The sequence below is a fragment of the Tachysurus vachellii genome, chromosome 21 (assembly GCF_030014155.1).
Source record: "Tachysurus vachellii isolate PV-2020 chromosome 21, HZAU_Pvac_v1, whole genome shotgun sequence".
Classification (NCBI taxonomy): domain Eukaryota; kingdom Metazoa; phylum Chordata; class Actinopteri; order Siluriformes; family Bagridae; genus Tachysurus; species Tachysurus vachellii.
The window spans coordinates 2,267,604-2,279,283 of record NC_083480.1 but is presented as its reverse complement, the minus strand read 5'-3'; the positions used below and the strand labels follow the sequence as shown (position 1 = coordinate 2,279,283).

General features: G+C 43.8%; 1 protein-coding gene across 1 annotated transcript in view; it reads right to left on the bottom strand.

Moving 5' to 3' along the window:
* Nucleotides 1–589: 589 nt before the first annotated feature.
* Nucleotides 590–11,680, bottom strand: part of LOC132837595 (dedicator of cytokinesis protein 7-like) — a 46,499-nt gene continuing 35,408 nt past the window's right edge. The window contains exons 31-50 of the mRNA XM_060857348.1: nucleotides 11,360–11,508; nucleotides 10,928–11,110; nucleotides 10,617–10,743; nucleotides 9,928–10,012; nucleotides 9,708–9,804; nucleotides 9,437–9,571; nucleotides 7,913–8,065; nucleotides 7,646–7,804; nucleotides 7,451–7,551; nucleotides 7,176–7,368; nucleotides 5,133–5,276; nucleotides 4,858–4,989; nucleotides 4,587–4,601; nucleotides 4,072–4,197; nucleotides 3,876–3,965; nucleotides 3,512–3,748; nucleotides 3,275–3,418; nucleotides 3,086–3,192; nucleotides 2,836–3,012; nucleotides 590–1,678 (exon numbers count right to left, since the gene is read on the bottom strand). Of these exons, the coding sequence (XP_060713331.1) occupies nucleotides 1,636–1,678; nucleotides 2,836–3,012; nucleotides 3,086–3,192; nucleotides 3,275–3,418; nucleotides 3,512–3,748; nucleotides 3,876–3,965; nucleotides 4,072–4,197; nucleotides 4,587–4,601; nucleotides 4,858–4,989; nucleotides 5,133–5,276; nucleotides 7,176–7,368; nucleotides 7,451–7,551; nucleotides 7,646–7,804; nucleotides 7,913–8,065; nucleotides 9,437–9,571; nucleotides 9,708–9,804; nucleotides 9,928–10,012; nucleotides 10,617–10,743; nucleotides 10,928–11,110; nucleotides 11,360–11,508 (2,597 nt within the window). The 3' untranslated portion in view covers nucleotides 590–1,635. The remainder of the gene's footprint in view (nucleotides 1,679–2,835; nucleotides 3,013–3,085; nucleotides 3,193–3,274; nucleotides 3,419–3,511; nucleotides 3,749–3,875; nucleotides 3,966–4,071; nucleotides 4,198–4,586; nucleotides 4,602–4,857; nucleotides 4,990–5,132; nucleotides 5,277–7,175; nucleotides 7,369–7,450; nucleotides 7,552–7,645; nucleotides 7,805–7,912; nucleotides 8,066–9,436; nucleotides 9,572–9,707; nucleotides 9,805–9,927; nucleotides 10,013–10,616; nucleotides 10,744–10,927; nucleotides 11,111–11,359; nucleotides 11,509–11,680) is intronic.

Genomic DNA, 11,680 nt, shown 5'->3' with positions numbered 1-11,680 from the left:
CTGGGTTGTATTTAAGAGTGAAGAATAATCCAGAATTTCTGCTCTGTGTGGTGGACAAACCTGGCAGTTTTCATTATTGTAACACTTCATTCACATTACTGTGGTCACTAAAAGCAACAGCTAACATCAGTGAAATCCCAAATCTTCTGTTTCACAGCAGTTAAACTGAAAAATAATAGAAAACCCTACCATGGTCACGTGTAAATATATTCATTACAAACAAACACACAAAAAATTTAAAACACAATTTCTTCACTCATCTGGAGTATTCACTTTATCCTCCACAGCACGAACCCCCTGAACACTGGGTGTGAAGCAGGAACACACCCTAGATGGGGCACCAGGGCATCACATAGCACCATACACACACATTCATAAACTGTCTGATATGCAGGGGTAATTTAAAGTAGTCAATTTTCCTAGACATGTTTTTACTAGACAGGATGAACCTGGACGAAAAGCACACAGACACAGAGATCATATAAAAAATAAAAAATAAAAAAACTCCAGACAGACAGAGACAGCAGCCCGAGGGTGAACCAGGAGCTCAAATATAAACTGGATTTAGTAATGAACCACTCCAAAGGTGTACGGATTAAGAAATTTAATACAATTAGTAAAAAAGAGAAATGTACAGAAATAAAAAATAGTTAGCAACAGTAGCAGAAATAAACAGCAGGCATCACATGGGCAATAAAATTCAATTAGCGATGTTAATATAAAGACTATCAGTAGTTGAATGAAGAGTGAGACTGTACACTCCTGCAGCTTCCCACCACCGGATCATGTTTCTCCTCTCTCCACTCACGCTTGTTCTAATACAGAAAGTGACATTACGTCTTTGTGCATTACATACATTTTTAAACCAAAAAAACAACAAACAAACAAACAAAAACTCATGAATGTACTGGAGTGAGTGCAGATCTATGAACACAGTGTAAATCTTTAACAGTGCAGTGTCAGAGCCCATTCAAGCTCCGCTTTATATTTCTATACGATGCCCCAAACTCCAGGTTTCTCCATGTGGTCTGTAGACATCGGCATACGAGGTAAATGATTAACGTGGGAATGTAAAAGTCCAACAGTTTGAGCCAAGCCACTTAGCGCTTAGGGAGGAGGAGGTTTTGAAGCAGTTATCATCCTCACTCCCAGAGCCTTGGGAGAGAAATAAGATGTTTAAACATTCTGAAAACAGATAAATGTTATCTTGGGGCATGTTGGTGAAACATTAAAGCTTTGGTTGGGCTCAGATTCACAAAGTGCAAGCAGTTTCTTACCCCACACTACAGGGCTCTTGACTCATTTCTCTCAAACAGATGGACACACACACACACACACACACACACAAAACAAGAAAAGAAGGAAGTGCAGCAGACTATTTAGATTCCCATGTTCAGCAAAACCTAAAATTATCAGCAGTCTGCCTGAAGAGGACTCATTTTTGAAGCGAGTCCCTCGAGGCAGCCTGAGCCATCACTGCCCTGCCTCTGGAGAGCCAACAAGGCTGTGTTTATACCATAGATAACCCTTCTGAGTAAACATACGTTCGACAGCAGAGGGCTCATGCCCAGTGTAGGAGAAAGCAGTCTGGAGCCTGGCCGAGGGGGTTGGCCCGACTTCTCTTTTTGGTGTTATTTAACAGTCTGTCCGCCGAAAACTGGACCTGCCAAGAGAATTCCTGTAGCATGAGAAGAAAGAGGGAGACAGATGTCAGAGATCTGAGTGAGTGAGGAGGCAGAATGTAAGGAAAATGATGCTCACAACCAGGGAGCAGAGAAATATATCAGATCAACAGCATATCCCTTCTGTGTGCTAGTGTGAGTGTGTGTGAGTCTGTGTGTGTGTGAGTCTGTGTGTGTGTGTGTGAGAGTCTGTGTGCTAATGTGAGTGTGTGTGAGTTTGTGTGTGTGTGTGAGTCTGTGTGCTAATGTGAGTGTGTGTGTGTGTGTGTGTGTGTGAGAGAGTCTGTGTGTGTGAGTCTGTGTGCTAATGTGAGTGTGTGTGTGTGTGTGTGTGTGTGAGAGAGTCTGTGTGTGTGAGTCTGTGTGCTAATGTGAGTGTGTGAGTCTCTGTGTGTGTGTGTGTGTGAGAGTCTGTGTGTGTGTGTGAGTGAGTGAGTCTGTGTCTGTGAGTGAGTCTGTGTGTGTGTGTGAGTGAGTCTGTGTGCTAGTGTGAGTGAGTCTGTGTGTGTGAGTCTGTGTGTGTCTGTGTGTGTGAGAGTCTGTGTGTGTGTGAGAGTCTGTGTGTGTGTGAGTGAGTCTGTGTGTGTGTGAGTGAGTCTGTGTGTGTGTGAGTGAGTCTGTGTGTCTGTGTGCTAGTGTGAGTGTGTGTGTGTGAGTCTGTGTGTGTCTGTGTGCTAGTGTGAGTGTGTGTGTGAGTCTGTGTGCATACACACATACTAATACATAAACAAACCTATCTGTGGACCTGAAGACAAGAATGAGACACGTGTATTTGTCTTCAGATCCACAGATAGACACAAGACATCCTTATACACACCTGTGTCATGCTGCTAGGCTTTTACGTGGAATTTCACAATGATAATGTGACTAAATCATGAAAGTCAAGCATTTGCCGGGGTAAAGTTTTTTTTACTTGGCAAGCTATTATACATAAATACAGGCTTTTAAAAATGGCACTTGGATATAAATAAGACATTCGTCAAAGCCAAGCTGAAGCTCACGACATGGTCAAGTATAGAAGAAGGAATTATTAGTCTGCTGTCTGGCTTTTTTCCCCTTACAGGCCTACAAACCCGACTCCTGAAAAAAGAGTGCAGGAGTTTTTAAGCCCAGTATTTAAAAATATAATGAGTTGGTTCAAGTGCTGCATTACCTATGTGTAGGTGTGGTAGGCAGGATCTGAACGGCTCGATAGAGCTGAGGGATCTTGCGGTTAATGAGAGGACACAGAGCCTCCTTCAGCTTACTGTAGTTCCTCTCTAGTTCCCTGTGGTACTCCTTCTGGTCCGGTCCAATCAGAGCCTTGTTCTTCCTCAAGGCATCCTCACATCTGTAATTGTGGATAATTATGGTAAGTAACTGCAAGTGTGTGTGTGTTTGTGTATGTGTGTGTCTGTCTTCACCTCTTCATTAAGTCCTTGAAGCAAAGACGCAGTTTGTTATGATGTCGAAAGAGTTTTGGATCTTCTGGAATTTCAGACAGGAATACCTGGGCCACCTCGAGAGGACCCTGAAGACACCAATGATGTTAGTGAAGTTTATACATGTACATATAACTAAATACACAACAGAACATGGTGTATTAAGCTTGCCTGGTTAACAGTGGTGCCCACGCAGCCTTGAAGCACCATCTGCAGCATCTTGGAGTCTGAAGGGTCCTGGTGTGTGGCAAAGGCAAGCTCCTGTGTCTTCTTCTGCATGTCCTCAATAGCCACTTCGATGGGAACGAGGATTATCTGAGAGAACGGAGAGATTGGGGTTTGAACAGACAAACCAAAGGCACACACGTACAGTACAATCCCAACCCCCAGCCCTATACGTGCAGGTACCTCTTCCTTTTGGATGACGTTGATGCGGGTCTTGATGTAAGGGAAGGCATGTGAGGTGGTCAGGATGGTCTTCCGTTTGTACTGCTCGTGCAGATCACCGTGCGCACGGCCGTCTAGAGTAAACGGTGTGCAGTACATGAACATGCGCAGGTTGTAGTTCTTGTCGAAATACGTGATGCGCTCCTTCAGCTCGTACGTGTCGAAGAAGGGCTCCACGTATGTAATTTGTAGATACGCCTGCCGACCAGCACACAAACACAAACACAAGGTTCAGCGTTTAAAAAATAAAATAAAAAAATTGATCAAACAAAACTTTTGGCAGCAAAATGATCACAGAAGTAAATGAAGTACTTCTGAGTCTGACCTTATTGGGGTCCAGTTTGTTCTTGTCCACAGGGTTGGAGTCCTTAATAATCTCCACAACTTCATCACCAAAGCGTTCAGAGTAGAACTCCTAATCATTATAGCAGGGTAAAAATCAATTTATTTAATTTGCCTGTTAATATGTTATGAGTCAGAAGGAATGTGTGACAAATTTCTTCATTTTCAGTGTGACTCGCCTCCAGCCTGTGTGAAATCTCAGCCAGTTTCGTGATAGAAGGCTCCTTATACACAAACTCCTGTTCATCTAGATCACCAAAGCGGCAGCCATAAAAACCCACACGGAAATACGTCCCAAACATCCTCTACACCCTGCAGGAGGAAGGAAAAATGAACAGAGGAAGAGATAGATAGAGAGACAGACGGATAGAAAGCGAGAAAAGGGTGGGGGGATGGGGGTGAGAGAGAAGGAGGAAAAAGATCATTCTTGTGTCATTCTTGGGAAAAGTTCTTACAAAAGTGTGTAAAAGGGAATATTTCTGAGGACCATATGAGGCAATAGTAGCTTTTTTTTATTGCACTCACCAGAGACGTCCATCCATCACAGTGCAGGACAAGGAGATAACGGTGGGGGGAAAAAAAAACAAACAAAAAGACGAGGAAGAGGAGTGTGTGAGAGAAAATGCTGACATTTATCATATGATAAACGCAATAAAACAGATGTAGATTACAGATGTGGTGTTAATAGTTCTACCTCCCATCCTGAACTCTGCACACACAACCGGAACAGCACATGAACACAAGAGAATAAAAGGGATATGTGATCAATAACCCTTCAGAGAATACAGGGGGTAGAAAGTGCTAGAAGAAACACCAGTGTTAAGTCTTGCTAGCTGTTTGTCAATACCACTGACTAATTATTAGCCACTTTAAGTTTTGATGGAAGTGAATAAAGTGTAGCTTTACTGACTGCTGGCATCCAGTGGACTTGTAACTGTGGGTGAAAACAAAGTCACTCGACAGACCTGATTGTAGATCTTGTTGAAGGCGTCCTGCAGCTTGCCGTGGATGGAGGCCAGCTTCTTAAAGTCTCTGTTGGCCTCATGGATGGGGCAGAGAATCTTATAGACTTCATTTATGGCTTCATACATACCAGCCTGGGTTACACACAAGCCACCAGTTATTCACGTAAAACACACTCACACACACTCTATATATATATATATTACAGAACCTATATGCAGGCATTAAGAATGGTCTATTTAATGGAGTAGTGAGAAGGTTGACTCGATGCCCTCACCATATTAAAGGAGGCTGCTGCTTGTTCCAGTAACCCCACCAGTCCAACCTCACTGAAATATTTCCCTGCACAGATGCCCTCTTCCTCCGGGGAAAGGATGTCATCAGACACAGCAGACTCCTCCAGTACGTTAGAGGAGATACTCTGTGTATCCACACCCATGAAACACGTGAGCACATTTACACCAACGTGCACTATTTAAAAATCTGACTCGCATATAAACATATATAAAGCACATGAATCATCACACTAAATTAGAACACATAAACAACTGGGCTCCATTTACATTTCACCCTAGTACACCATCCTGCACTATGCTCCTCACTTCTATGAGCCTCAAATGATGACAAAAAACAGATTTTTTCCCAAAAAGTCAAATCCAACATTCGGAAACCAGGTGGAATAAATATAACACCGCCATATAATTCAGTAGCATGAAGAACCACTTTTTTCTTACTTAGAGATTCGAGTGTGGGTTTGCTGCTGTGTTCGGGATCACTGACCCGATTTCAGATGAGCTTAGTTCATCACAGTTTCCCAGATCCTGTGGCTGTAAAACAAGCCCCAATCTTCCCCAACAGGTCTGACACTTTTTAATGAGGTGTTTGTGGTGATAAACTGTGTGTGGGTTTCACCAAACCTTGTGCACAGCATCATGACAAAACATCTCCACCTTGGTCTGAGCAGCCCAGAGGATATTGTTCCAGAGCTTTGTGGTATGTTAAGCTGTGCTCTATATTTTGTTTAGAGAGACGGGGCATTTTCCTGGCTACCCTTCCATGAAAGTCATACTTGTTCTCACAACTATAATCATTTATTATGCTTTATTATGCTGTAGGTCACATGTGTATATGTTTATATCTCTGAGAATTAAGAGGTCTGACTTGACTCACTCCTGGTGTCAGGGGCTGCTTGGACGTTTCCCCATCTGACCACCAGAGGGCCATCTGGCAGGAGTAGTTATTTATCGCTCTCATTATTATGTGCTTTTGTTTGTGTTGTGGTTTTCCTCCCGTATTCTTGCCACACCTGACCTGTTGCTCTCTACCATATTTCCCCCTTTTCTGTTCCTCTGATTATTTCTCCTATACACATTCTCCTATTGATTAGTGATTTTCTCTGCTCAGTCTTTGTCAGGGTTTGTTCCAGTCTCTATTAAGTTATTGGGATGTCTGCTCGTTTATTGTGTTGTACGGTGTTGTTTTTAGTGTTTGTCTTTTTAGTCTTTTCCTTTTTTCTCCTGCTGGAGGCTCAGATTTTCTCTCCTGACACCTGGCAGCTGCCTTCATGGCTCTCCATCTGTAAACAACCCTGATCACTGTAGTTTGGCCTTTATCACATAGATGAGCAGCTACTACGGCTTCTCTGAGGTCAGGGCTGATGTCCTTACTTCATGACTGCATTTATAGACTCAGTTACACTTCTTAATGATGAACTAATCCTGTGTATTTTATTAGTAACACCTGGCTGATAAGTAATAATCGTGGAGGTGTATTTTTCCTTGTTTACTTTATGAGGAAAAATGACTAAATATTGAATTCTGATGTGTCACCTGAAGTGATCTGTTTGTTTATAGCGACTAGTGAGGAATGTCTGGTATTTAGGCCCTTATAAATACTCTCACTCACTCATCTTCTACCACTTATCCGAACTACCTCGGGTCACGGGGAGCCTGTGTCTATCTCAGGCGTCATCGGGCATCAAGGCAGGATACACCCTGGACGGAGTGCCAACCCATCGCAGGGCACACACACACACTCTCATTCACTCACGCAATGACACACCAGGGACAATTTTTCCCAGAGATGCCAATCAACCTACCATGCATGTCTTTGGACCGGGGGAGGAAACCGGAGTACCCGGAGGAAACCCCCGAGGCACGGGGAGAACATGCAAACTCCACACACACAAGGCGGAGGCGGGAATCGAACCACCAACCCTGGAGATGTGAGGTGAACGTGCTAACCACTAAGCCCCTTATAAATACTTTCAATTTTAATTTTCCCAAGATTGTACAAATTTAAGCAAACAAAACTGCCCTACCTGGAAAGTGACGCAGCCGATGGGGAGGTAGCGACAGTCCTCCAGCATGTTGAGGTACTCGGCTACGAGGGCGGCACTGTGGACCAGGCAGTGTGCAGCTTCAGCATGGTTTCCTCTCTCCGAGTGCTTTCCAGCCATGTTCTGTAGCCAGGTGAGACGCAGGTCTGGAGAGTTCTGGTAGCCTTTGGCGATCCTTATCCACAAAAACAAAAAAGTGGATGTACACACATGGCTAGCTTTATACAGATGTACAGCTCTAGGATGAGACAGCTCACCTGTACATGAGGTCGAGAAGCATCTCAGGGTCCTGCTGATGTTCCTTCATCTTCACTGTGTCAGTGAGAATCATGTGCAGGTTGAACACAAGGTCCTGGACCTGCCGGGAAAACTAAAAAGCTAAGAACCCGAGAAGAAAGAAGACGTACTGACAGGTGAAGACAGAGGACTGTGTGACGGTGTGGGAGTAGAACCTGCTCTGGGAAGGGTGAGTCTCGAAGCTCCAGATCTTCTTCTGCATAGGTGAGAATGGTCTTGAGGGAGCGGCGGAGATGTTCTTCGTTGAAGTTTTGGGAGGTGCCGACCAGTGATGATAGAGACATGGTGACCTGCATCTTCACTCGTGCAAAGTTCTGTAGGAAGAAACCAAATGAACTACTGACTGTTCTGTTCTCACTCCTTACATGTATGTTTACACTCAGAGTATGTTTGAGTCCTAGGTCTGAGTGCTCGTGTCTCACATTGCCGATCTCAAAGTTCTGTCTCATGAGCAGGTAGAGTGAAGCACTGGCGTGACTGCGGACAGAGCTGATACTGCTGCTGCAGTGACGCAGTAAACGCAGACAAAGATCAGCACACAGCTCCGTGTCCTCCTCAAACAGCATCTCTGGGAACTGTACACACAGATATACATACACACACACACACACACACACACACACACACACACAGATACACACACAGATACACAGATATACATACACACACACACACACACACACACACACACAGATACACAGATATACACACACACACACACAGATACACACACACAGAAATACACACACATACACAGATATACACACACACACATATATACACAGATACACACACACACAGAGATACACAGATATACAAACACAGATACACACACACAGATATACACATGAACACACACACAGATACGCAGATATACACACACAGATACCCACACAAACACGCAGATACACAGATATATACACACACACAAACACACGCACACATACACACACGCACACATACACACACAGACACAAATATGCACACAGGTACACACACGCACCCAGGTACACACACACGGACACACACACAGATATACACACACACACACACACACCATTAAGGACATGGTAATACTGCTGGAGTAAATAAGAGTACAGTGTCTGTCATTTTAATGTAATATCTCAGAATATTATAGTTTAGAAATAGATCACTGTCAGTATTTTTACAACATTAACTCCACTGTTATTTATATACACACTGCATACACACTGTGCATACACACTGTGCTCTATCTGCTCTAGAATGTACACATTAAAGAAAACACAGCAATGGAATATTTTTCACAACTGCATTGTTGGCAATTTGTTAACAACCCAAAGTGCTTGTTACAGAAACTCACTGGCCACTTTATTAGAAACACCATTCATGCAACCATCTGATCAGCCAATCAAGGGGCTCGAGTAGCAGGAGAAACAGTGTGGAACAAACAACAGTCTCTGAGACCACAAACATTCAGTGAGCAGCAGTTCAGAGCAGAAAAGCCTTTTAATGAGAGAGCTCATGAACTCTGGCCAGACTGGGCTGAACTGACGGGACGGCTAAAGAAAAAGAACTGTGTACCAAAGTGGTCAAGGGGAAACCATCTCCTCATGTTAATGTAAAACACTTTAACACTGAAACAGATGAGCTTCATCAGGCCACATCAGGTTCTACTACACATCGTCAGGTCAGCTAAGAACAGGATTTTATATATATATATATATATATATATATAGTTATTGGAAAAAATCACCTGGTCTGATGAATCTCGAGTTCGGCTCTGAGCCAAACAAAGGGTCAGAAATGACCTAATAAAGTGGCCAGTGAGTGTAAATTATATGTAGACTTCAAGTACCTTGATCTTTTTTACACACACACACACACACACACAAATACACACACACACAAATACACACACACACACACACATACACACAAACACATACACACAAACACATACACACCTTAAAGACCAGGGCTCTCTGTGTAGTAAAGCAGTGTTGTAGAAAAAGGGCGCTCTGGTTGCCAGCCATGCTGTGGAGAAGTACTCTCAGCACTCCACCCAGCACACTCTCCTTCTGCTCAGACAGCTCCACCGTCTGAGACACACACACACACACACACACACACAAATGCATTTTTGGATCAGAGATTCACTTCCAAGTTTATAACACTTATAATTATAAACGGTTGCCCAGGAGCAGCAAACAGCAACAGAATGAGGAACAGCTTTACTTTGACGATGATCTCCAGAGTGTCCAAGACAATTAAGGAAGCTTCAGTTGCCAAGTTTCCATCCACCACTGACTCCTGCTCCATCTCTGCTTTTGTTCTACACACAGACACACACACAAAAATAGAGACCTTCACACACAGGAATACACTATGAACTCATCTGATGACTTACATACACAATTTCAACCTGGATCTCTGTAAAGAAAAAAAAAAGACTTACTTGTCAACTCGGTCTGTATTCTGTCTCCAGTGAGTGACATTCTTCCTCCAGCGTACATTCTCCTGGCCACCATAAGGGCTCCTTTCTGCAGAAAACACAGTTAAGACTGTGGCTCAAGCGGTTAAGGGTCTGGGTTGTTGATCAGAGGATCGGGGTTCAAACCCCAGCATTTCCCTAATCTAGCAAGAACATTCGCCTGTGTAAGGCTAGTTTGTCTACAGTTAGGTTTCTTAGCCAGTTAGCCACCAGACAACATTCATGCATATCCATGCATAACTCCATAGGGTTGTCAACTCTTCCTCTACTTTCTCCTCAAGAGCTAGCAGACTAAGCTAACCTGACATCACAAACCCTTACACAAACTGGCTAGCTGGGAGGAACCAACACTGTGCAACAGAAGACTAGAAGATGAGTTCTCCAACCTCACAAGGACGATAATGAAGTTGAGGCTGTAAACAAGCTGTAAAGCTGGTGGAGTTTAGGTGTGAGAGGCGGTGTACAACATCCCTGACCAAAATGAGGACAAAGAAATCAGCACAGCTCATGATGTGGAAAATGGGTGCAGCCATGCTGTTAAGGCCTAGTTAATCACACACAAGTGATCACAAGTGATGCCACTAGATAACTTGTGTTTCAGTAGTGTAATAAAGTTTTCAACCTCTAATCCTGTACCCACAAAAGACATTTACCCCGACAGCGCCGGACCATCTCCTGACGAGCACCGATCGTGCCGAGGATGGCTTCCTCCAGACGAGCTTTCATGTCCTGAGACTTCTTAAATGTCAGACTGTTGATCCGCTCCAGAGCCTTCTTTCCCTGAGCAAGCACACACACACACACACACACACACACACACACACACACACCACAAAAAAGAAAATTGGTTAATGGCAGCTGCTTCCTACAATTTGCGTTATATTCTTGTATATTGTGAACCTTTATTCGACATTTGCTTTAAGACGTCCGGGATAAGTGACTCCCAAGTCCTCGGGTGAAGTACCTTGTACTCAAAGCAGGAGATGGCGAGGTAAAGAAGGTCGAGCAGTCGGTTGATGTGCAGTACGGACAGCTCTGAGAGCCAGCGCTCCAGCAAGGCCGCGTCAGCATTCTTCAGCACCCACAGAACACACACCAGCAGAGTCCTGCTGCACTCGATGGACAGAGTAGTGCCCTGACGGCCCGACTAAACACACACACGAACATGTAACTGCTATACACTGACTGTTTCAGCAGTCACAAAGGATGCTCTTAGCATTCCTCAAAGCTAAAAGATGACACGGCTTCATTTCCCTACAATATTCTCATGAAGTGAACGTTGTGCTCAATGTCTCATGTTTAAGAACAAAGAAGCAAAGGCAAGCCACCTAGTGGCAGAGAGTAGTACTGCAGAAGGGGAGAAATATTTTCAAAAGAACAGGATTATATTGCTCACCAGTGAAGTCAGTGCGTAGGGACTGACTTTGGAATACGGAAGCGGTGAGCCGGCGATCGCCATAGCGACAGACGAACTGATGGTGCTGTTCTCCGGATCACCTTCATCAAAAACTACAGAAGTGTGGCGCACACGCTGAGGTGAGGGGTCTAAGAAAGAAAAACAAACAAACAAACAATGACTTTCAGAATAGAAAACTGCTGAAAGACGTCCTGACAAACAACAGACAGTGAGAACACACTGCGGAGGTCATACGCTGATATATACATACCTTACAGAATCTGAATTAATATTATCTTAAAAATAAAGTTAGGGATCGTT